Source organism: Triticum aestivum, chromosome 3A (assembly GCF_018294505.1).
Source record: "Triticum aestivum cultivar Chinese Spring chromosome 3A, IWGSC CS RefSeq v2.1, whole genome shotgun sequence".
NCBI classification, from domain to species: Eukaryota; Viridiplantae; Streptophyta; class Magnoliopsida; order Poales; family Poaceae; genus Triticum; species Triticum aestivum.
In genome coordinates, this window is record NC_057800.1 from 518,271,571 (window position 1) to 518,293,568 (window position 21,998).

At 45.7% G+C, this 21,998-nt stretch overlaps 1 protein-coding gene across 1 annotated transcript; it reads left to right on the forward strand.

Annotated features, from left to right (window-relative positions):
- The first annotated feature begins 3,877 nt into the window (after positions 1-3,877).
- Positions 3,878-8,767, forward strand: LOC123061961 (probable glutamate carboxypeptidase LAMP1). Its single transcript, XM_044485252.1, has 12 exons — positions 3,878-5,012; positions 5,102-5,169; positions 5,934-6,015; positions 6,186-6,278; positions 6,381-6,533; positions 6,882-6,950; positions 7,176-7,263; positions 7,337-7,426; positions 7,657-7,745; positions 7,859-7,975; positions 8,057-8,197; positions 8,312-8,767. Exons 1-12 carry the CDS (start codon positions 3,996-3,998, stop codon positions 8,492-8,494), a joined length of 2,190 nt encoding a protein of 729 aa, XP_044341187.1. The 5' UTR covers positions 3,878-3,995; the 3' UTR covers positions 8,495-8,767.
- Positions 8,768-21,998: the final 13,231 nt, after the last annotated feature.

A 21,998-nucleotide genomic window follows, 5' to 3' on the forward strand; every position in this document is an offset into this window, starting at 1 on the left:
CCTTCTCCAAACCCTTCCCTTTACCTTCCTATGCAATGTTTTACTTTCCGCTGGTATACTCTTAGAATTGCATGTGTAGGTTGATTGCTTGACTTGTCACAATTGCTAAAATCTTTCTACAACTAAAATTGGGAAAAGGAAAGATTTTTAGTTTGTCAAGTAGTCTAATCACCCCCCCCTCTAGACCTACTTCCGACCCAACATTGTGTCATGCCTGTTTGGCAGGTGCTACGCATGAGAGATCTTCCATAGTCTTCGTGTCTGGATGGATGAGCGCAGGGCAATGGCATCATTGGGCGCCGTGGCGGCGTTGACGGATGGACGGACTGGCAAGGATGATGCAGATCTCTCTCCTAAATATGGGTCAGCGGTTCGATGATGATGGCGGCTTCTAAAACGTGTGCATGTGGTGTACGCTTTAGGTCTTCTACACAGGCTGTTGGTTCCGTTACGTTATGTGGATGGATCGGGGATGACACCGGTTTTAGATATGGGGAGTGAGAGCACTCCACATTATCGAGTTTGTACATGTGAGTGGTGGCTTCGGGTGGCTTTTATGTATTTTCTTGTCAGACCTTTGTTGAATAATTAATAAAGATGGTCCTATGCATCGACTGATGCAGAGGCCGGGGGTTTTAACCTCCTTCTCTAGAAGAAAAAAGGTGCACTATGCTACCGACTGTATGGGTCTGAGTCAGATGTCGTAGATTGTTTTGTGTTCAGTGGCATATAAGGGCATTTCTAACCGATCCCCTAAAATATTGGAGGATCCGGCGGAGTAAACCCTTCATGGAGTATGATTTGACCGGACCTAGCCAATCCCCTATATATAACAGAGTATTTTTTGTCTTTTCTAACTTTGCAATTATAGTATACATTGCAACTACATATGATCACACATATAGAAACTAAACATAATATGATTATGTTCAAGCAAATCATGAATATAGTTTACACACCGAATTTTAAGTTAACAAACCAAATTATTCAAATTTGAACACACCGAATGGTCCAAATGTAGAAAATAACATGTGACAGAACAACTAGGACTCTCTATGACGTCGTCAGTGATGCTCAATAAGATCTTGTTGGAGCTGAGCATGGACTTGTCGGTTCTTGATCTTGTGATACCCTTCAAGGAATGCCAGGATCCTGTTCGTATCATATTCTGGCTCAGCCAGTGTCCCATTGGTGATGCACCGAAAGTTCTCAGACATATCCCTCTCGTCTTCAATGATCATGTTATGCAATATGATGCAATAAGTCATGATCTTCCATAGAACCTTGGACCTCCAGTACTCGGTAGGATCACGAACAATTGCAAAGCGCTTCTGAAGCACACTGAAGGCTCTCTCCACATCTTTCCTGGCAGCTTCTTGACATTTGGCAAATTGAATGTTTTTGTTACCTTTCGGACGTAGAATTGTTTTGGATAATGTGGCCCATGATGGATAGATGCCATCCGCAAGGTAGTAACCCATCTGTAGTTGTGCCCTTTGACCGAGTAGTTTCAAGCAGGAGTATCTCCTGTAATAAGCCTAGAAAACAACAGTGATCTCAAGAGCACATTCAAGTCATTATTCGAGCCAAGCAAACCAAAGAATGAATGCCATATCCAAAGATCCTTCATTGCAACTGCCTCAAGAACGATCGTTGGATGGTTGCAGTGGCCTTTTTAATGAAGCTTCCATCCCGTAGGATGATTATTCCATGCCCACTGCATACAGTCAAGTGATCCAAGCATCCCTGGACATCCTCTTGCGAGCGTGGGTTAAGGGCCACCATTGTCATGTCCCATCAAAAAAGGGATCATGTGCATCGATACGCATGGTAATTAATGGCCACTCCCACGATCCTCGCAAGTGATTAACAATTCCCATGATAAGGAAAACACGATCATAGTCATCAATACATGGGCTAGTCCTGGAGGCATGACTGGGGATTCATTTGGTCCACTGAATCACATATTCCAGGATCATAGTAGTTATAGCATATAATATAAACTCTTAATTATGAACAGAGAAATATAATAATACAATATTATTGCCTCTAGGGCAAATTTCCAACACTCGACTTCTCACAAGCGTCTGGATGTATCCATGTTGAATCGTAGTCCGGAAACATTCCCGCGCAATTGAGTCGCGAAATATTCCCACGCTCGGGATCCGATGAAGATCTAGCAGGGCTTTATCAGCAGGGATTACTCTTATCTATGGGCCGACCGAGCCATGTGGCGCTATTGGCCCAATTATCAATCTGTCGTGCGAGCGTGGGTTAAGGGCCACCATTGCCGTGTCCCATGAAAAAAGGGATCATGTGCATCAACATGCATGGTAATTAATGGCGATGCTCGATCCCCGCAAGCGATTAACAATTCCCATGATAAGGAAAACAATATCATAATCATCAATACATGAGCTAGTCCTGGAGGCATGGCTGAGGATTCACTTGGTCTTTATAACTCCCCACATGTAATTGAGTTTTCCCCGGAATCTCATATTCAAGAACCAATACAATAATATCGCATAAATATAAACTGAAGTATGAACATGGAAATATAATTATACATTTATTATTTCCTTTAGGACATATTTCCAAGACCAGGGCTAAGCGAACGCAAGGAGGGCACTTGATTTGGGTGTTTATGCCCGGTCAAATTAGGGTGTCAATATTGGGTTGGGTTTAGGTGTCGATATTGGGATCGATTAAGGGTTTGATAGGGCTCTAATTGGGCATGTGCATGTTGGCATGAAAACTCTTAATCTTGTTGTACGATTTCTAATGGCAAGATCAGGAGTTTGCTTATATGGTAGTGCGGTAGTTTCAATGTTTTCCATGTCAATGGTAGTTGGCTATACGTGTTAGTGTGTTGATCTTCGTGATCAGTCCATGCTACATGTTCATTCATTGATCTTGTTCATGTCATCATTGCAGTGCTCTGTTGGGAAGCTTGTGCTCAGCAATGTTGCCGAGGGTAACTGGTCGAAGGGCAAGGAGGTGGCAGAGGTCAGTGCGTCAAAGATGCTTCAGGTCAAGGCGGCGAATTTCGGCCATTTTCATGAGGATGCAGGTCCAACGGACTTCTATAAGGTGATCTTAGCGCATGTGTTGGAATTACTGCGAATCCCCGATGGCTTCCGTAAGCACATGACCAACATTGCACCGAAAGTCGTTCTGAGGACACCGGCTGCAACTAGAGGGTCACGCTCCGGGAGGTCAACTGAAGGTTAGCCCTTGATAATGGGTGGGTGGGCTTCGCCGCAGCTCACCAACTGAAGGTGGGTTACCTCGTCACCTTCAAGGCGCACAACCTCAACCTTTTCGATGCAAGAGGTGGTGGCCAAGTGCAAGAAGCACGACGAAGCACTTGCCTTGATCCTGGATGTTTAATGTGTTTTATTTAGTCCGTATGTTGTGTCTAATATAGCTATCTGCTTAGGCCGTGTTTTTATTATGAGCAATCTTATTATTGTAGTCCCAAATGTAGTGTGAATAGTTGTTTAAATTGCTCTGTTCTGCATATAAGTGTGTGTCCTTGTAACCTCATCACTGGAACGAAAAGTTAACACACCACATATCTTGCACGTAACCACAGGTGCTTACAACTAAATTGCGTGCTAGTGGTTCTCCTATAATACAGGCTGGCATTTTATGAATAACCAAATTAAATATAAAATCCCTGACAAAAATAAATAAATATAGAATATGGTTTTCAGCATGCATTAGCTGAGCGTGACCGAACCGAGCGAAGGAGGCCAAAAATGATGCCGTGGTACGTAGTGTTGCCGCACGGCCGGCAGGTGCAGCGCTAGCATTGCCATCGCGCAATACAAGACGTCGCGATCGCCGCAAGTTAAGAAACGGCAGGCGGCCATCTCGGTGGTGTGGAAACAGAGCAAAGCAGAGCACCCATCATCACTTCAAATGCAGCTAGTCGTTACCACTGACCCCTTCCCTGCATCCGCTCTCCCTCCCAGCTACCCCCGTCTCCCGCCATGTCCCGCCCCGACGCCGCCTCCCTCCTCTCCCCCTCGCCTCCGCCGTTCAAGCCCCATCGCCGCGGCCGCTTCCTCCCCTCCATACTCGCCGCCCTCGCCGCGGCCGCCGCTCTCCTCCTCCTGGCCGTCCTCCGCTCGCCGCCGACCCCGTCCCCCAACCTCGGCTCCCTCTTCCTCTCCCTCGGCTCCAACAACACCGCCGCCTCCCACCTCCGCGCGCTCACCCTGCACCCCCACGTCGCCGGCACCAAGGCCAACTCCCTCACCGCCGCCTACGTCCTCCACGCCTTCTCCTCCCTCTCCATCCCGTCGCACATCACGCCCTACTCCGTCCTCCTCTCCTACCCCGTCCACCGCTCCCTCTCCCTCTCCGCGGGGCCCGGCCGCGCCGCCAAGCCCTTCTCCCTCACCCAGGACACCTACCCCAGCGACCCCTACGCGCGCGCCGCGGCCGAGGTGACCCCGACCTTCTTCGCCTACTCCGCCTCCGGGTCGGTGTCCGCGGAGGCCGTGTACGCCAACTACGGCCGCGAGGAGGACTTCGCCTACCTCGCCTCCCGCGGGGTCGACGTCGCGGGAAAGGTGGCGCTCGCGCGGTACGGGAGGATCCACTGCGAGGACATCGTGCACAACGCGCGCGCGGCGGGCGCCGCGGCCGCGCTGGTGTACCCCGACCCGCTGGAGTACGGCGGCCCGGCCGGGGAGGGGACGTTCCCCGACTCGCGGTGGCTGCCCCCGAGCGGCGTGCAGGTGGGGAGCCTGTTCCGGGGCGTGGGCGACCCGACGACGCCGATGTGGGCGTCGTCCGAGGGGTGCGAGCGCGTGAGCGTGGAGGACGCCATGGCCACCGACGACATGCCGGGCATCCCGGCGCTCCCGGTGTCGGCGCGGGACGCGGCGGAGATCCAGCGGGTCCTGGGCGGGGCCGAGGCGCCGGCGGGCTGGCAGGGCCGGGACGGCAGCCCCGCGTACCGGCTTGGCCCAGGGCCGGCCGTGCTGAACCTGACGTATCAAGTACGTTAAATTCGAGGCGCTTTTGTCTCGTTTGCCAGATTCTTTTTCAGGTGCGATTGTTGTACGATGCTTTTGCTTGGAATTTGCAGGGCAATGATACGATGGCGACGATTGAGAATGTCTTCGCGGTGATCGAAGGCGCAGAAGAGCCGGACAGGTAACTCATTATCTCTCATCCTGCATCATCAACCATCATCAAGTACTAGTAGTGTAACTTTTCGGTTTTAAAATGCCTCCGCTGCCTTGTCGCGGAAGCTTCTATTAGACTGCAAGTTGAAGTAAAATATGCATCGTGCCTGAGCACTTCCAAATACCGAGCACTGCTTTTGGACCATTCGTAGACCTTCAGCTTCAGGTGTAGCTAATTTCACCCCGTAAGATATATGATATTCCTGTCAAGTGCATCTTATTTTGCTTGCTTGGTGCATCCAATTCTTTTTTTGAATTGAATAACCTAGTCAAGTGGCACGATTTCCTAATTCCCATACCACTTTGGGCTCCACTTTACTGATCAGAAAGTTCTCCGGCTACGCCCTTTCTATATTTCAAAACGGTGCATCTGATCTGCTCCTATTCAGATTCAACTACTCCAGCTTCATACTATCAATCTGAATTCTCAAATGGCTATGGGGGCACTTGATTTGTGCTTTGTATATAGAAATTTGATCTGTTGCTTTCGCCGTGATAAACCTGTATTCTCGAATGGCTATGGGGTACACAAGTCCGACTTGCATTTTATTTTATTTTATTTTGCTCAAGCTAGCTTGCTTGGAAGCAAACAATTTGATCCAACTTCGTCATGGTTTGGTACAACGATATTACAGACGTGCCAATCTGCAGTTAGGAGAAGCAGTTCCAGTCTTATTTATTTACTATGAAGGATGTGACTAAGCTAACCAATTTTAACTTTTCATGACACAGATATGTTATCCTGGGAAACCATCGCGATGCCTGGACGTTCGGAGCCGCCGACCCCAACAGCGGAACAGCAGCTATGATCGAGGTGATTCTTGTGTTATAACATATGTTCTCTAAGCAATCCAGTAGGCTGTTCTTTTCTCTGAACTCTGCACCGTGGCATAATACACTAATACTGACCGCTTTTTCTGAATATCGGAATTGACTTATCAGCACAAATCTTGAACATGCTAACTTCACTTGCTGTCCATCTAGCTAGCACAAAGGTTTTCGATGCTGCAAAAGCAAGGGTGGAGACCTCGAAGGACAATCATTTTCTGTAGCTGGGATGCAGAAGAGTACGGATTGGTAAATCTCTCTCTTCGAGCACAACATTCGTTTGTTATACACACGTACACGTAGGCACCTTACAAGCAGCTGCAATGTTGATCACAATTTACGTTTATGCAGACAGGATCAACTGAATGGGTTGAAGAAAACAGGGAGATGCTTTCCTCAAGAGCTGTTGCATATCTGAATATTGATGTTTCGGTAGTCGGTCCGGTTTTACTCCCATCTACAACTCCCCAACTGGATGAGCTACTCCTTGAAACAATGAAACTGGTACGCACATTGTTCCAGAGAAAAGTACTCTCTCCGTCCCATAATATAAGAGCGTTTTTTATACTAGTTTGGTGTCAAAAAGGCTCTTATATTATGGCACAGAGGGGGTAACATATTTACATACAAAAGAGTCCTAACTGATAGTCAGTTATTTGATTTTGGTCATACAAAAGAGTAACTGTTGAGTGGTCAACACTGAACAGTGGGTGCCTCAACTTTGAACCACATGCCTGTGACAAATTTTTTTTTTTGAACAAATGCCTGTGACAATATCATGCTTATGCTATTTTTCTTATTAATAACAAGATGTTCAAAAATTCAAAACGTTCTGTTTTTTTCAATTCAAAGGTTCAAGATCCCGACAACTCATCTCAGACGGTGTATGATGCATGGGTCAAATCCAATGCTTCTCCCAAGGTGAGTTGTAACATGACTTCCTTATACAGCTAGCACACCGTTATCACTTGCGGTATATAGTACTGATTGCTGTCAAACTCTGGGTTCCTTTGTACATAAAATGAAACCTGCAGCTTCGGGGTTTCATTTCTGAATCTTCATTTTTAAATTTCAGCTCCAACTCTGAAAATGTTCCTAGCTTTTTACTGTAGTTAACGTATATTGTCTCTGATATCCTGCATGAAGATTCAACGACTGGGCAATGGAGGATCAGACTATGCAGCATTCGTTCAACATGTTGGCATTCCATCAACCAACTTGATATTTGGAGAAGGTAGGGGCGCACTTCTTGTTCTTTATTCTTGCGGTTTCTCGTATGTCTAATGGTGCTCCTTGGACATTGACAGGGCCAGGATATCCTGTTTACCACTCTTTATACGATGATTTTGTATGGGTGGAGAAGTTCGCGGACCCTGGGTTCCGTAGGCATGTCGCAGGTGCAGCCCCGTATTCCTTTTGTGCTGTGTGTTACTCCCTCCGTTCACAAATATAAGTTGTTCTAACCTTTTTCTGAACCGGATGCACATAGACATGTTTTAGTGTGTTTGTTCACTCATTTCAGTTCGCATGTAGTCCATATTGAAATATCTAAAACATCTTAAGTTTGTGAACGGAGTGAGTAGTACTTGGTAGCTTCACAGCATAACCTAACATTATCATCTCACAGCTGCTAGCATCTGGGGAATTATGGCTTTGAGACTTGCTGACGAAGAGATCATACCGTTCGATTACATGTCCTACACCACCGAGCTTGAGGTAACACCGTCCAATGAACGCAGTAACATTCGCAGGCAGGGGCATACAAAAAAGGAAGATCGCTCCAAGCCTTATGAACTTGAATTGTTTCCTCTTGTTTTTTTTCTTGTCAGGCATACACAAAAGTAGTAGAGAAGGAAACCGAGGGGACGGCTGTCAGTTGCTCCCCGTTGTACAACTCAATCAGAGCTCTGAAAAAGGCAGCTACCAAAGTTAACAGCGAGCGAAAGGTAACTCAGTTGCTTCAGAATTGCCGCTCAGCCAATACAATCTTGGATATGCTAGCTTTTTAACTTCAGAAATTTTGTCAGGAAATTCAAAGGGAGCTGTCAAGCAAGCAGCTGAGCAAGGGCTCGATGAAGATCCGGGGGCTTAACGACCGGCTCATGCAGGCAGAGCGAGCCTTCACTAACCGGGAAGGCATCTTCAAGCAAGCCTGGTACAAGCATCTGGTCAGTGAACAACTCATCCACACCTTTCTCTTCCGTGCGATTCACCGCGGTATCTCGTGATCCCCCGGTTCGTAGTTGTGGCCAGTTCTGATTTGCGAGTGTCGCCTGTTGCAGATCTACGGACCATCGGAGCAGAACGACTGGGACACCGCGTCGTATCCTGGTATAGCCGACGCCATAGCCACCGCGAGGAGCAGCAACACCTCGGCGTCCTGGAAGCTGGTGCAGCACGAGGTTCACAGGGTCGCCAGGGCCGTGGCACAAGCATCCGCCGTGCTCAGCGGAAGCCTCACATGACAGGATCACAGTCCGTCAGCAATGGAAAGAGCATCAAAATTGTTTCAGGCCGTGCATAATCATGCCGGTGCCGACTATTAATCCTCTGGGGAATATGTTTCAGGCCGTGCCTCGTATCGATGCCGATCAATCTGCGCATGATGCGACCCATGTACATATGCTTTAAATATATGTGTGTGTGCAGTTCATTCAGTTGATGAGCTGCAGCAGTGCATTTAGTTGATGAGCTGCAAAATTATGTAATACAGACCAGGGCACCTACTGTATTGTACAGATTGAAGTTTGGTGAACCTGCTGATGTTTTTTAGGAACTTCAGGTAACTGGGGGCTGTTATCCGGCGGGTCATCTCGATCCGGTCGGATCCGCCGGATTCGACTGGTGCTTGTGGTCTTTGAAGTTTCTACAGATCCTTATCGGTGTTTTCTTATCTAGTGTGACGATTTGCTTCGCTGGTTGTGGCCGTCAGCATTTCCTGGTCCGCGTCGAGGACTCACTGGCCATTGCTTCTACAATTTTCTGGGTTTAAAAAGTTTGCTCCGTCAAGGCGAAGTCCCACATGCTGCATCGAGCCGTTGCTCCGTCGAGGCGAAGTCCCACATGCTGCATCGAGCTATGCGGCGCACCGCTGATGAACGCATATGAGGAAGAAGACTTCGGCACCCTTAAGAATTTGAATGTAATTTTATTTTTCTGTATGGGTGTGTTTGTAAAGACATTTGAAACTTAATACATTTGGCATTAGGCATTTTCGCAAAAAAGGAAAATCATGGGGTTCTCATCTCTTTTTTTAGCAGTACGGGGTTGTTATCTGCGCAGCGTCCAGTGGCTCACCTCGCTCCACCCGAGCCGACCCAATGAGTACACTAATGCTTTTTTCGATTTTAAGTTAATTTTTTGCCATCTGCAAAAGAAAAGTTATTGCTTTTTTGTTTTATTTCATAGGAGTATTTTACTTTATTTTATTTTCACTCTTTCGTTTTACTTTCTCCCCTTTTATATATATTTCGAAAATATCTTAGGTCAGAGAATTAGTTCATGTAATTTAAGCTGGTTACCTGTATTTTTTCCATCATGTACTAATAAAATATTTTAAAATAATGTTTGTGTATTTTCAGAAAAGTGCATGCATTTAAAACAATGTTCATGCAACTTAAAAAAAGCATTGATGACATTTAGAAAATTTATTCATGATTTTTTTTTAGAAAGTGTATATCTTTTAGATAATTTTTAAATGATTTTTTAAAGTTTTCAAGTCTTATTGAAAATGTCAATGTAGTTTATGATAAAAACAATGTATTTTCCAAAAAATGTTCATGCAATTTGAAAAAGTTCATGTAATTTTGATATGTGTCGTGTCATTTTAAAAAACATCATATATTTTTAGAAACTATTCATGTGTTCACAAAAATGTTCATGTGTTTGTCATAAAATAAATAAATTTCTTTTCAACAATAAGAAACCATGAAATTAAATTGAGAAATGGAAAAAATAATAAAAAAGCAAAAATAAAATAAAAGATAACTAGAGAAAATAAAATAAAAAAGAACTAGAGTAGAAAACAAAAATGATGGTAATAGGACAAAAGAACAGAAAAGAAAAATGAAAATAATAAAGATAGAAAATAAAAAAAATAAAAAATAGAACAGAAACCTAGAAAAAACCCGAAGCCAAATCAAAAGAAAACATGAGGAAACCAAAAAAGAAGAAAATCCCTAACCATGTGTCGCCTTAGATGTAAGTCCCCGGCCAAACCCACTTATTTACCCACCGGTTCCTTGCCGCTTGACTACCATCCAGGATTTGACTGGCCTCACAGACCAATACTAATCTTTTCTGCATTTTTTGTCCTCATTTGTGCGTGCCCAAAATCAACTTTCAGGTCAGTTACTCATCCTTAAATTGCTCCAAGACAAGCACACTGAACTTTGAAATTTCTCTCGGATAAGTTTTTGAAAAAGAAGATGCATCTTGTTATTTATGTGAATGGTACATCATTCCTATTAAGCTGAGATGTCACATTAGAGCAGCCACAATGTAGAATTTTATGGCCTCCATACTTGCCTAAGGCTTTGGAGGCCGTCGTTATACACTGCAAGGTTATCCTCTAAGCAAGAGTGTTCTAGCATTGTCGCTAAGGCTAGAGGCTGCCTCCAAGCCATTTCCTTTAACCATAGTTATTTAGAATAGTAAAACTGAACATAATATCAGCCCTCTCATGCCATCAGACTTTTGGACCATCAGATCTCACATCCCGATAGTTACTGGTCGTCCGATCTGCCATTAGCTCACGCACTGGGCCATATGTCCTAAAGTTTAGCTACTTCGCAAGAAAATTCGAAGCCCGTGGTTTATTGGGCCGTCTGCCTCACAAAGCCCATTTTCCAGCCTCATAAATCATGTAGCTGAGCTATGTGTACAAAAACTGTTGAAAAAAGCAATACTTTAAACTATATGGGCTCCACCTTAAAGGCTAGATGTAGATGTAGATACCATACACTACACTCTTGTCAGCATTGCTTGAAGGCAATGTCATGGGACCCACCTTAGAGGCAGTAGCTCTTCTAAACATTGTTGATGCTCTTATTGGATCTCAGCCTTTGTGCACAATCCTCTTTATTGTGGTACATAACAATTCAGGATACAACCATTATTCAAGGGAGCAACTATATTGAGAGGATAGTCGGGTATCCTTTCGGGGGACTACCAAGCGGACGCATGCGGACGCGTTCCAGCAGCCACGTGGTGCGCCCCAATGCCGCCACATGTCCCACGCCCTGCGGAACACGTTTTTTCACGTGTTTTGGTGTTTTTTCAACAAAAAGAATTTAGGTATTTCGTGTTTTTAGATTTTTGCTTGTTTTCTAGGGTTTTTCAAAAAAAATTGTTTTCTTCCCTCTATTGAAACCAACGGAAAAAATAGCACACTATTTTCGTGCTATAGCGTATTTGGAAGGGGCACGCTATGTTTGATCATTTTTGCTCGCTATGGCACTATTCGCGTTATAGCGCGCTATTTTCACGCTAAAAGAAGTTGTAGGGTTGTAGCGTTGCCACAACCTAAGAGAAAACAATAGTCGAGCACCGGCGGCCCAAAACTACCCCTCAGTCAGCCACATGCCCACATCCCACACCCGTCTCATTCTCAATCTTAGATGGTCAGACCTAATGAAAAACCAACCCCAGCTCATACACCCTTCCCATAAGAGCTGCACCAGCGGCAGTGTCTTCTCATGAGCGGCAACGGCAGTGGCTTCCTCCGGCTTGACTCCAGCCAAGACTGGAAGGGACGATCACTAGTAGAAAATAGGGCTTTGGTCCAGGCAGGGAAAGCCCATTAATCCCGATTCACCCATGAACCGGGACCAATAGAGACATAGGTCCCGGTTCATGAGTGTCGGTGTCAAAACCGGCGGATCTTGGGTAGGGGGTCCCGAACTGTGCGCCTAGGATCGATGGTAACAGGAGACTGGGGACACGATGTTTACCCAGGTTCGGGCCCTCTCTATGGAGGTAATATCCTACTTCCTGCTTGATTGATCTTAATGAATACGAGTATTACAAGAGTTGATCTACCACGAGATTGTAATGGCTAAACCCTAAAAGTCTAGCCTATATGGGTATGGTAATGAGTATACGTGGTGTCCTTTCCGGACTATCCCCTTCGGTTTATATAGACACCGAGGGGATCTAGGGTTTACATGTAGTCGGTCACATAAGAAAGAATCTTCGGTCGCCAAGCTTGCCTTCCACGCCAAGTAGAGTCCCATCCGGACATGGTGCAGTCTTCGGCCTTCATGTCTTCACAGCCCATCAGTCCGGCCCAAAGGACAACAGGCCGGACGCCCGAGGACCCCTTAGTCCAGGACTCCCTCAATGAGGCCAGGGCGCGGACCGGGCCTCGGGGGCCATTGGTCCCGGTTCGTCTGAGACCATTGGTCCCGGTTTCAAACACAAACCGGGACCAATGGACCTTGCTCCTGGCCCACCACCTTTAGTCCCGGTTGGTGTCTGGAACCGGGACCAAAGCTGTTTTTTTACCCAAACAAAACTATAATATTCTACAATAGCAAAAATAATAAACTAAAACAATAAAGTAGAAAACTTTAATGAAACTCTAATAAAAAAGAATGAGCTAGAAAACTTTCATGAAACTCTAATAACAAAAGGAATCAACTAAAAAGCTTTTATAAACCTCTAGTATTATTGAAACTAAAATTATAAAAAATTTATGCAGCTAAAATTATCAAAGTATTTTCTGTTCAAAATATTATAAGCAAAAAGAATTTTCATAAAGATCTTTTTTTGTTAGAAACTTTAATAGCAAAAAGAATTATCATAAACATTTTTTGTTAGAAACTAAAATAACAAAAATTGTTTTTGAATATGATAATAAAACACAATAATATTAAATAGCAGGAAAAAAGAATCACTTCAAAAACTATTTTTATAGTAAAGTTAATCACAAACTAGTGATTCACACAAATTTCAAATAATTCAAATTTAAAGTATTCAAATTTAAAAACTAATGGTACTAAGAGAAAGTTTATAATTTTTCTGACCTAAAAGCAAAAAGAATTAAAAAATAAAGCAAAAAATAAATAACAAAAAAAACAAAACAAAAATACGAAACAAAAATAAAAAAATGCCGCCTATTGGACCACCATTGCCTGAATACGACTACAAACCCAACCAGCCTGTTGGGCCAGGATTCAGACCCACAGAAGGCCCAGCAGACCTACAGGTAGATACAGAGTGGTTCGGCCGATAAGCCTACTTTGGAGAGGAGCTTGAATGCTCAGGCGCACCGAGCCTTATAAACAGGTGTGGCGCTCTCTCAACTAGCGAGGTGGGACTAAACTCCCACCACGCCGATGTGCAAGGCCATTGGTCCTGGTTGGTGCCATGAACCGGGACCAATGCCCCCATTTGGTCCTGGTTCTTGGCACGAACCGGGACGAATGTACCCCTTTGGTCCCGGTTCGTAACACCAACCGGGACCAAAGGTCTCTGTTTCCCGCCCTTTGGGCTGCTGAAATGAGGCCTTTGGTCCCGGTTGGTGTTATGAACCGAGACCAAACGGGTACATTTGTCCCGGTTCGTGCCAAGAACCGGGACTAAAGCTTCATGTATATAAGGAACACTTGTGAAAAATTTGGTTTTCATCTTGCAGTTTGCCCCCGACGACGCGCGCGGACCTCCTCGACGCCGCGAGGCTGCCGAACGCCGTCGCCGTGGCCCCCGCCCCGGAGCCCATGCCGACGCCGTCCGCCGCCCGCGACATCACCGTCCGCCGCCCACTCCATCGTCGTCGCCCGTTCCCCTGCCCCCGCACGCCGTCGCCGTCGCCCGTGTTGTCGTCGCCCACCCCGCCGACGCCCTCGCCGCCCCCACCGACGCCCTAGCCGCCCCCGTCGTTGCCCTCGCTGGCCGGCCCTGCTGTGAGCCGCTGCCGCCCCGGCTCTTTTTCCATATATATATATATATATATATATATATATGTATGTATGTATGTATGTATTTTTCCATGTATCTATACTAGTAATTTGTACATATTATTATGTATAGTCACAGTACTAAATTATTAAATTACAGAGTAACAATTTTCTATATGAAGAATACATTAGGCAAAACCTTTACTTTTTTACTAAATTTTCTATTTGAACATTTCTTTTGAAAAACCCAAGCAATAGTACTTTATTTGAACATTTTCTGATTTAGGTTAGTGCATTAGATGTTAGGTTAGTGTGCATTTTAGATTAGTTGAGTTAGATGTTTTTAGTAAGTGTTTAATAGAATTAGTTAGAAAAATAATAGAACTAGTTAAAGTAGTTTATTTTTAGTAAGTAGTACTTTATTTTGTTTATAATAAGTGCTTAGTTGAACTAGTTGATTTAATAAAATTATTTTATTTTACTATAGAAGTAGTTTATTTTTAGTAAGAAAATTAATAGAACTACTTTATTTTTTTAGTTAAAGCAATTATTCCCGCATCGACTTCGATGATGCCTATCCCGCATCCTCGTCGTCGACTCGGCGGAGGAGGCCTGCTTGATCAGAGGGGCCATGTCCGGGACTGGGCCAGTGACGGTGCCAAAACTTTCGGACACTGCGAATGTGGTACGTCACTGTGTCAGCGAGGAGGACGAGCACGTCTGTCGCTACATGGTTGCGTTGGAGGGCAGGTTCGACAATACCTGGCAGGTTCTTCAGGGATCTTACTGGAGCTATGATCCTGTGATGGTTCCTTCTCTTTGGGTGTCCATCGCCCGCACCGATACCCGTCGGGCGCTATGATTCTAGCTGTATTAGCGATGCTATATGTATGATACTATTCAAGGTGTATTAGTAATAATATTCGACGATGTACGGACGCAAGAGATGATGTACTTTTGCTTATTGAATGCATGCTAATTTGAATACTAATTTATTTTACGATTTGGTTTTGCTTATTGAATGCTCAAATTGGAAAACTAATTGGTCTGTCGAGGCTCCACCATATATGAGAGGACGAAGAATCCCGACTGTTGTCGTGGGGGTCGTTTCTCTTTCTTCTCCTTGTGCTAGACCTTTGTTATGCACTAGGGGAAGGAGGAGTAACGACCATCACCGACGGTCGCAAATGTCAGAGAGGAATCAGTGAGTGAGAGTCTCCACCATATAGACTTGGCAGACAGATAGTCAACATGTGATGAATAATAATGATCTATTTTAATTTTTATAGTACATATATTGAATTGTACAAGTTTAATCTTTGAATTATGAACGTAGGAAATGTCATCATCAGACGACGAAAGTATCCCGGGGGAGTGCAGCTGGTGCAACGACGATCGAGGTCTGTGCGACAGGCCTCACCTGGACGAAAATCGGTGCTTCAGCATTAAGCTCCAGGAGACCTTCGATGTTGAAACGGTACGCAACGACGAAAAGTGTTTTTTCATAATTAAGCATGACTTCAACTATTTTAACGTGTAATTTTCATCTTTTACAATTCGAGTAGCTTATCCCATGCCATGCAAGACGCTATGTCTTGGAGAGGATGGATTTTGAAGACCATGAAAATTTTGAAACAAAGAAAATTCACCTAAGGACCCATCATGATTTGGATTTTGAAGTAAATCTGCATAATTCTGAGAGCGTAACCCATTTTGGTTGCAAAAATTGGGAAGCACTTTGCAAGATGTATGGTTTTTATGAGGGTATGCTTGTCACCATGGATCTTGGTGATCCTGACATCGACCAAGACAATATGGACATTTGGGTCCTTGTTGATATGCTTCCAATTCTATCGCTATGTGAGTTTCTCAAACATAGTTATTAACTAATTTATATTGTTCATTTCAAAATAGTTGACAGCTTATTTCCATTGACAGCTTATTTTCATTATTCAAACAATGTGCGGAACATGGTAGACAGAACCTACTACATCGATGGCTCTAAGTTAACTTATCAGAAGAAAAATCATCTGGTCACATTTTGTACCGATCTTGAGAATTATAATATCTATTATAAAACTCCTCCACATTATGGTCAATACGTGCCACTAGTGCACGTGTTGAACTACGGTAACATCCATGGAGTTGCCATGGTAAGATTTTTTTACTATTACGACATCCGTGCATTTTTTGCATAAATTCTTTTAAAACTTAACTACATTGCTAACTATGAAGTTATTACTATGTTTTCAATAGAAAATCCCGAATGATTGTATGCCTCATCTGATGTATCAGAATGGTCGCCTTGATGTTTTGAACATACGGCCAGGTCGTCCTACGAATCTCACCTGTCCATATCGGATTTCTAAAAGAAGTGGAGACATCAAAATCACAGAATGGAAAAAATGTATGGACAGTCGTAAGGAGGTACTTGGAAGCAACAATGTGCGAAAGGCAAGAATTGGAGACAGGATAATCTCCATTCTCCATAATGGAGAGTCAGGGCTTATATTGTTTTATGATATTTTACATTTAAGAGGGTATTTAGGTCCTACCTAATACTGATGATCATGTGCTAAGAACAATTAAGTAGGGTTGGTTTGATGACTAAGAGGATGATGATCGTATGACTTGTTATTAATAACGAGTAGAAGTTGTATGATGATGATTAGTAGGACTTGTTATTATGATGATGCATGATGCAAGCATGAAGAGTTATTATATATCAGTGGGTGAAATGAATATGGATTGGATTGAAGTGAAGGCAACATGTGGTGCATGTTGAAAGTAATACTAAGCCATGTTTAGGCATAGCAGTAGCGTTGGTAAACCAAGCACAGAGATAAAAGAGGACACTTCTCTCTATTAGCTAGCTAACACCCTAAATTAACCCCCCAAAACCCACCCCCTTTTAAAAAAATAAAAACCTCAGCTCCTGCCAGCTGCTGACGCGTGGATGCCATTTGGTCCCGATTGGTGCTACCAACCGAGACCAAAGGCCCTCCTGCCTAGGCTCGCCGCAGCGGCCATGTGGAGGCCCATCTGTCCCGGTTGGTATAAGAACCGGGACTAAAGGTGTAGGGCTTTAGTACTGACCCTTTAGTCCTGGTTCCCCAACCGGGGCAAACGGGCCTTACGAACCGGGATAAATGACCCTTTTTCTACTAGTGGATGTCAGCCACGCCACCGGCAATGGCGGCAAGTCAACCACCATGTAATATATACCTTTTTCAACTTCTTCCACCTTGCTTAGCTCACGTTGTTGCTTGCTCATGCGTGTGCGCGTGCTCCTGCTGCTACCGATGGCCGAGGAAGAGGAGCGACTGGGGCAGGTGTCGGATTTCGAGTTCCGGCAAAACCCTTGAGGTTCGAACACTAGGGTGTGCACAAAGATCTCTCCCCCTCTCTAGCTCGCACACTCCGTATGATCTCACGGCCTAGCTCGATGAACCCAAAGAACGAGAGGCACAAGATTTATACTGGTTCGGGCCACCGTTGTGGTGTAATACCCTACTCCAGTGTGGTGTGGTGGATTGCCTCTTGGGCTGAGGATGAACAGTTAGAAGGGAAGAACAGCCTCCTGAGGAAAGGTGTTCTTGTGTTTGGTGAGCTTGTGTGGTTGGGGATTCTCTCCTTCTAGATGAGCCTGTAGATCAGAATTCGATGCCCCCCTACGATGGTGGCTAGTCCTATATATAGAGGTCCGGGTCCTCTTCCCAAATATTAGGCGGGAATGGATCCCACAACGGCCAATTTGAAGGGAGAAAACTAGTACAAGCTATCCTGACAAAAGTAGTCTTCATCTGCTAAAGGCTCTGGTGGTGATGTCGTCTTGGGCTCCACGGTGACCTCCATCCTGCTGTCCTGCTGATCTTGGTTTTGTTGCACCGATATGGAAATCTTTGCCTGATGCCTCGGGACTCCTCGCCTGCGCTTGCCCCTTTAGCACCAAAGAGGAAACGAGGACACTGCGCATCCTGGCGCCCGCCTAGCTCCAGTCGTCAGGGCTTGCGTCACGCAAACCTCACGAGGTGTCCCTTGCCTTGATCTCTCCGCCCCTCACGAGCAAGCCTGGTGAGGCCGCCCCTGAGGAGGTTTTGCGTTGTCTGCCTCGCGAGGGTCTTGAGTGTGTGCTGGTGAAGATGGTCTGTACAGGGCCGCTGGTGGAGCCATGCCGCGGGCCGCAGGCAGGCAAGTCTGGGGACCCCCATTCCCAGAACGCCGACAGTAGCCCTCGGGCCCACAGCGCGCTCGGGCTTGGCTTGCCAAAGGGTAAGTGGGGAGCGCCGCGGGCCCCAACAGCTTGCGGCCATGGTTGGCGCGTGGCGACTGATTGGACGTGGGCGTCTCCACTTCCCCATGCTGCCTCGGTAACTGCCCGACTTGACGAGTCCTTGCTGCATGCAGAAAAGATCATTATTACCTTAGATCGTGGAGGCCGGCGGTTGGCCTCCCCTTGGCTATAAATGGGAAGTGTGGGGGAGGAGGCCCCGTAATACATCCCCTCCTTTGCTTCTCCCGCTCCTTCTTCCTCCTCGTTCTACTGCTCGTTGGCGCTGTCATGGCGCCGATACGGAGGTTCTCGGCTGCAGAGAAGGGCAAGACTCCCCTCAACGAGACCGAGCTACTCCTGCCGAAGAAGAGGCGGTCCCATCATCGTGAGATTGTCGTGAGGCTGGAAGTGTCGCGGCCATGGTATGAGCGGCCACCTCTGGGGTATCCTTTGCCCTTGTACGCCCAAGCCGAGGGCTTCGGAGGGAGGGATGACAAGCGTTGTTGCCCGCGCCAGAGCCATGGTTGTCACGCCACGGTGGCGCACACCGTCGCCCCAGGGGTCCATGTCGCGGACTCCTCGCGCGTGTTTGTGCTGTGGGCGGCGATGCCTCTGAGCACTTGGATTTGTTTCCCGAAGTTCTTCGCCGCCGAGATGCCGCTGAGGGGTCCCCTTGAGCTTTGGCTGCAGCACGCCGACTGCAATGCCATGGCGACTGGAGCGGAGGTTGAAGCCATCTCCTCCGAGAGGATCTTCATGACTCGAGGTTGGGGCGAGGTCGCTTGAGTCTGCCGTGCGGAAGGCGCCCTCGCCATCCACTTCGAGTACGACGGCGCCTCCATGCTGTTCTTCAAGGTCTTCGACGAGGAAGGCCACCGCTTGGAGTGCTGTCCCGAAGGGGGTTGCCAGGACGATGCAGCGGCTGACGCCGAACCTGCCGCTAGCCTCGCCCGTAGCTCCTCCAGTGACAGCGGTGACTCCTGGTGGTCCAGCGACTCTCCCGAGCTCGTCGAGTCTCCGTAGACTAGCGACGACAGCTACGTGCCCCCGAGCTCTCGTCGGGCCCGGAGCAAGGCTGCAGCGTCCGGCCTCCGCCGTCGCTGATCTGGATGGGGTCGGTGCCGGCCTCTCGCGGCCCACTGTTAATGATGGCGTCGGCGATGTCCGGTGCGTGTAGATAGAGGTCCTAGGAATTCCTTTCCTTTTGTTCCCTGCGAGGAATCAAGACGGACCCGCGGGGGCGTGTAAAGCGTTTGTAATGTCTTTTGTTCATATTGTCCTTATTATGAAAATTTGTGAACGCATGGCCTGCTGGGGCTCGGTCTCACCTTTCCAACCCTGCGGCAGCTTGGTGCTCTGCGCCGACAGGTCCCGGTCCCCAGGCAGGCTGCAGCCGTCGCTGGTATGCCAGGTCGCAATGCCGTGTGATACGTCTCCAACGTATCGGCTTCTCCAAACACTTTTGCCCTTGTTTTGGACTCTAACTTGCATGATTTGAATGAAACTAACCCGGACTGACGCTGTTTTCAGCAGAATTTCCATGGTGTTATTTTTGTGCAGAAATAAAAGTTCTTGGAATGACGTAAAAATCAACAGAGATTATTTTTGGAATATATAAAAAATATTGGTGAAAGAATCAAGGCCAGGGGTCCCACACCCTGTCCACGAGGGTAGGGGCGCGCCTACCCCCCTGGGCATGCCCCCTGCCTCGTGGGCCCCCTGACGCTCCTCTGACCTCAACTCCAACTCTATATATTTGTGTTCGGGAAGAAAAAAAATAAGAGAGAAGGATTCATCGTGTTTTACGATACAGAGCCGCCCCCAAGCCCTAAACTCTCTCGGGAGGGCTGATCTGGAGTCCGTTCGGGGCTCTAGAGAGGGGAATCCGTCGCCATCGTCATCATCAACCTTCCTCCATCACCAATTTCATGATGCTCTCCGCCGCGCGTGAGTAATTCCATCGTAGGCTTGCTGGACGGAGATGGGTTGGATGAGATTTATCATGTAATCGAGTTAGTTTTGTTAGGGTTTGATCCCTAGTATCCACTATGTTCTGAGATTGATGTTGCTATGACTTTGCTATGCTTAATGCTTGTCACTAGGGCCCGAGTGCCATGATTTCAGATCTGAAACTACTATGTTTTCATGAATATATGTGAGTTCTTGATCCTATCTTGCAAGTCTATAGTCATCTATTATGCGTTATGATCCGTTAACCCCGAAGTGACAATAATCGGGACACTTACCGGTGATGACTGTAGTTTGAGGAGTTCATGTATTCACTATGTGTTAATGCTTTGGTCCGGTACTCTATTAAAAGGAGGCCTTAATATCCCTTAGTTTCCAATAGGACCTCGCTGCCACGGGAGGGTAGGACAAAAGATGTCATGCAAGTTCTTTTCCATAAGCACGTATGACTATATTCAGAATACATGCCTACATTACATTGATGATCTGGAGCTAGTTCTGTGTCACCCTAGGTTATGACTGCTACATGATCGATCACATCTGACATAATTCTCCATCACCGATCCAATGCCTACGAGCTTTTCCATATATTGTTCTTCACTTATTTACTTTTCCACTGCTACTGTTACAATCACTATAAAACCCAAAAGTATTACTTTTGCTACCGTTACCACTACTATCATATTACTTTGCTACTAAACACTTTGCTGCAGATATTAAGTTTTCAGGTGGGGTTGAATTGACAACTCAGCTGCTAATAGTTGATAATATTCTTTGGCTTCCATTGTGTCGAAGAAATAAATTTGGGTTGAATACTCTACCCTCGGAAACTGTTGCGACCCCCTATACTTGTGGGTTATCAAGACTATTTTCTGGCACCGTTGCCGTGGAGCATAGCTCTATTCTTTGAGTCACTTGAGATTTATATCTGCTGGTCACTATGAAGAACTTGAAAGATCAAAGAACCAAGATTTTTCCCTCAACTACGAGGGGAGGTAAGGAACTTCCATCTAGCTCCGTACTTGATTCACCTTTTGTTTTGAGTAAACTTGTGACACCTACACCTGCTATTCATTCTGATATGTCGCATGTTATTTATGATGCCACTTCTGCTTTGCATGGTACTTATGATGAAACTACTTCTATGCTTGATAATACTGTACCACTAGGTGAATTTCTTGATGAACAACTGGCTAGGGCAAGAGAATGAAATTATTGAAACTAGTAATATTGATGAAAGTGATGATGAAGATTCTCCCCCTAGATATGAATTGCCTGCTGTGCCTGAGGGTTATGTTATGGATGAAGAAACTGCTAGAGACTTTCTTGCTTGTAATGATAGATCTGATCTAAAGAAATTATTAGCTAAGCTTAAAGAAAAGTCTTTGAATGCTAGAATGAAATATGACCCTGCTTTTGCTACTTCACCTATCTTTATTACTAATAAGGATTATGATTTCTCTGTCAATCCTGAGTTAATTACTTTGGTTGAATCTGATCCTTTTATGGCTATGAATCTGAAACTGTTGTGGCACATCTTACTGAATTAAATGACATAGCCATCCTGTTTACTCATGATGAGAAAACTCGCTATTACTTTATCCTTAAGTTGTTTCCGTTCTCATTAAAGGGTGATGCTAAAACATGGTTTAATTCTCTTGATCCTGGTTGTGTGCGTAGTCCCCAAGATATGATTTATTACTTCCTGCTAAATATTTCCCTGATCATAAGAAACAAGCTGCCTTAAGGGAAATATATAACTTTGTGCAAATTAAAGAAGAGAGTCTCCCACAAGCTTGGGGAAGGCTTCTCCAATTACTTAATGCTTTG

Excerpts from the sequence above, each read along its gene's own strand:
- LOC123061961 (XM_044485252.1), top strand. The coding sequence starts at position 3,996 with ATGTCCCGCCCCGACGCCGCCTCCCTCCTCTCCCCCTCGCCTCCGCCG. Across the intron at positions 5,013-5,101 it reads TGCTGAACCTGACGTATCAA|GGCAATGATACGATGGCGAC; the intron begins GTACGTTAAATT and ends TGGAATTTGCAG. Across the intron at positions 7,264-7,336 it reads CAACTTGATATTTGGAGAAG|GGCCAGGATATCCTGTTTAC; the intron begins GTAGGGGCGCAC and ends GGACATTGACAG.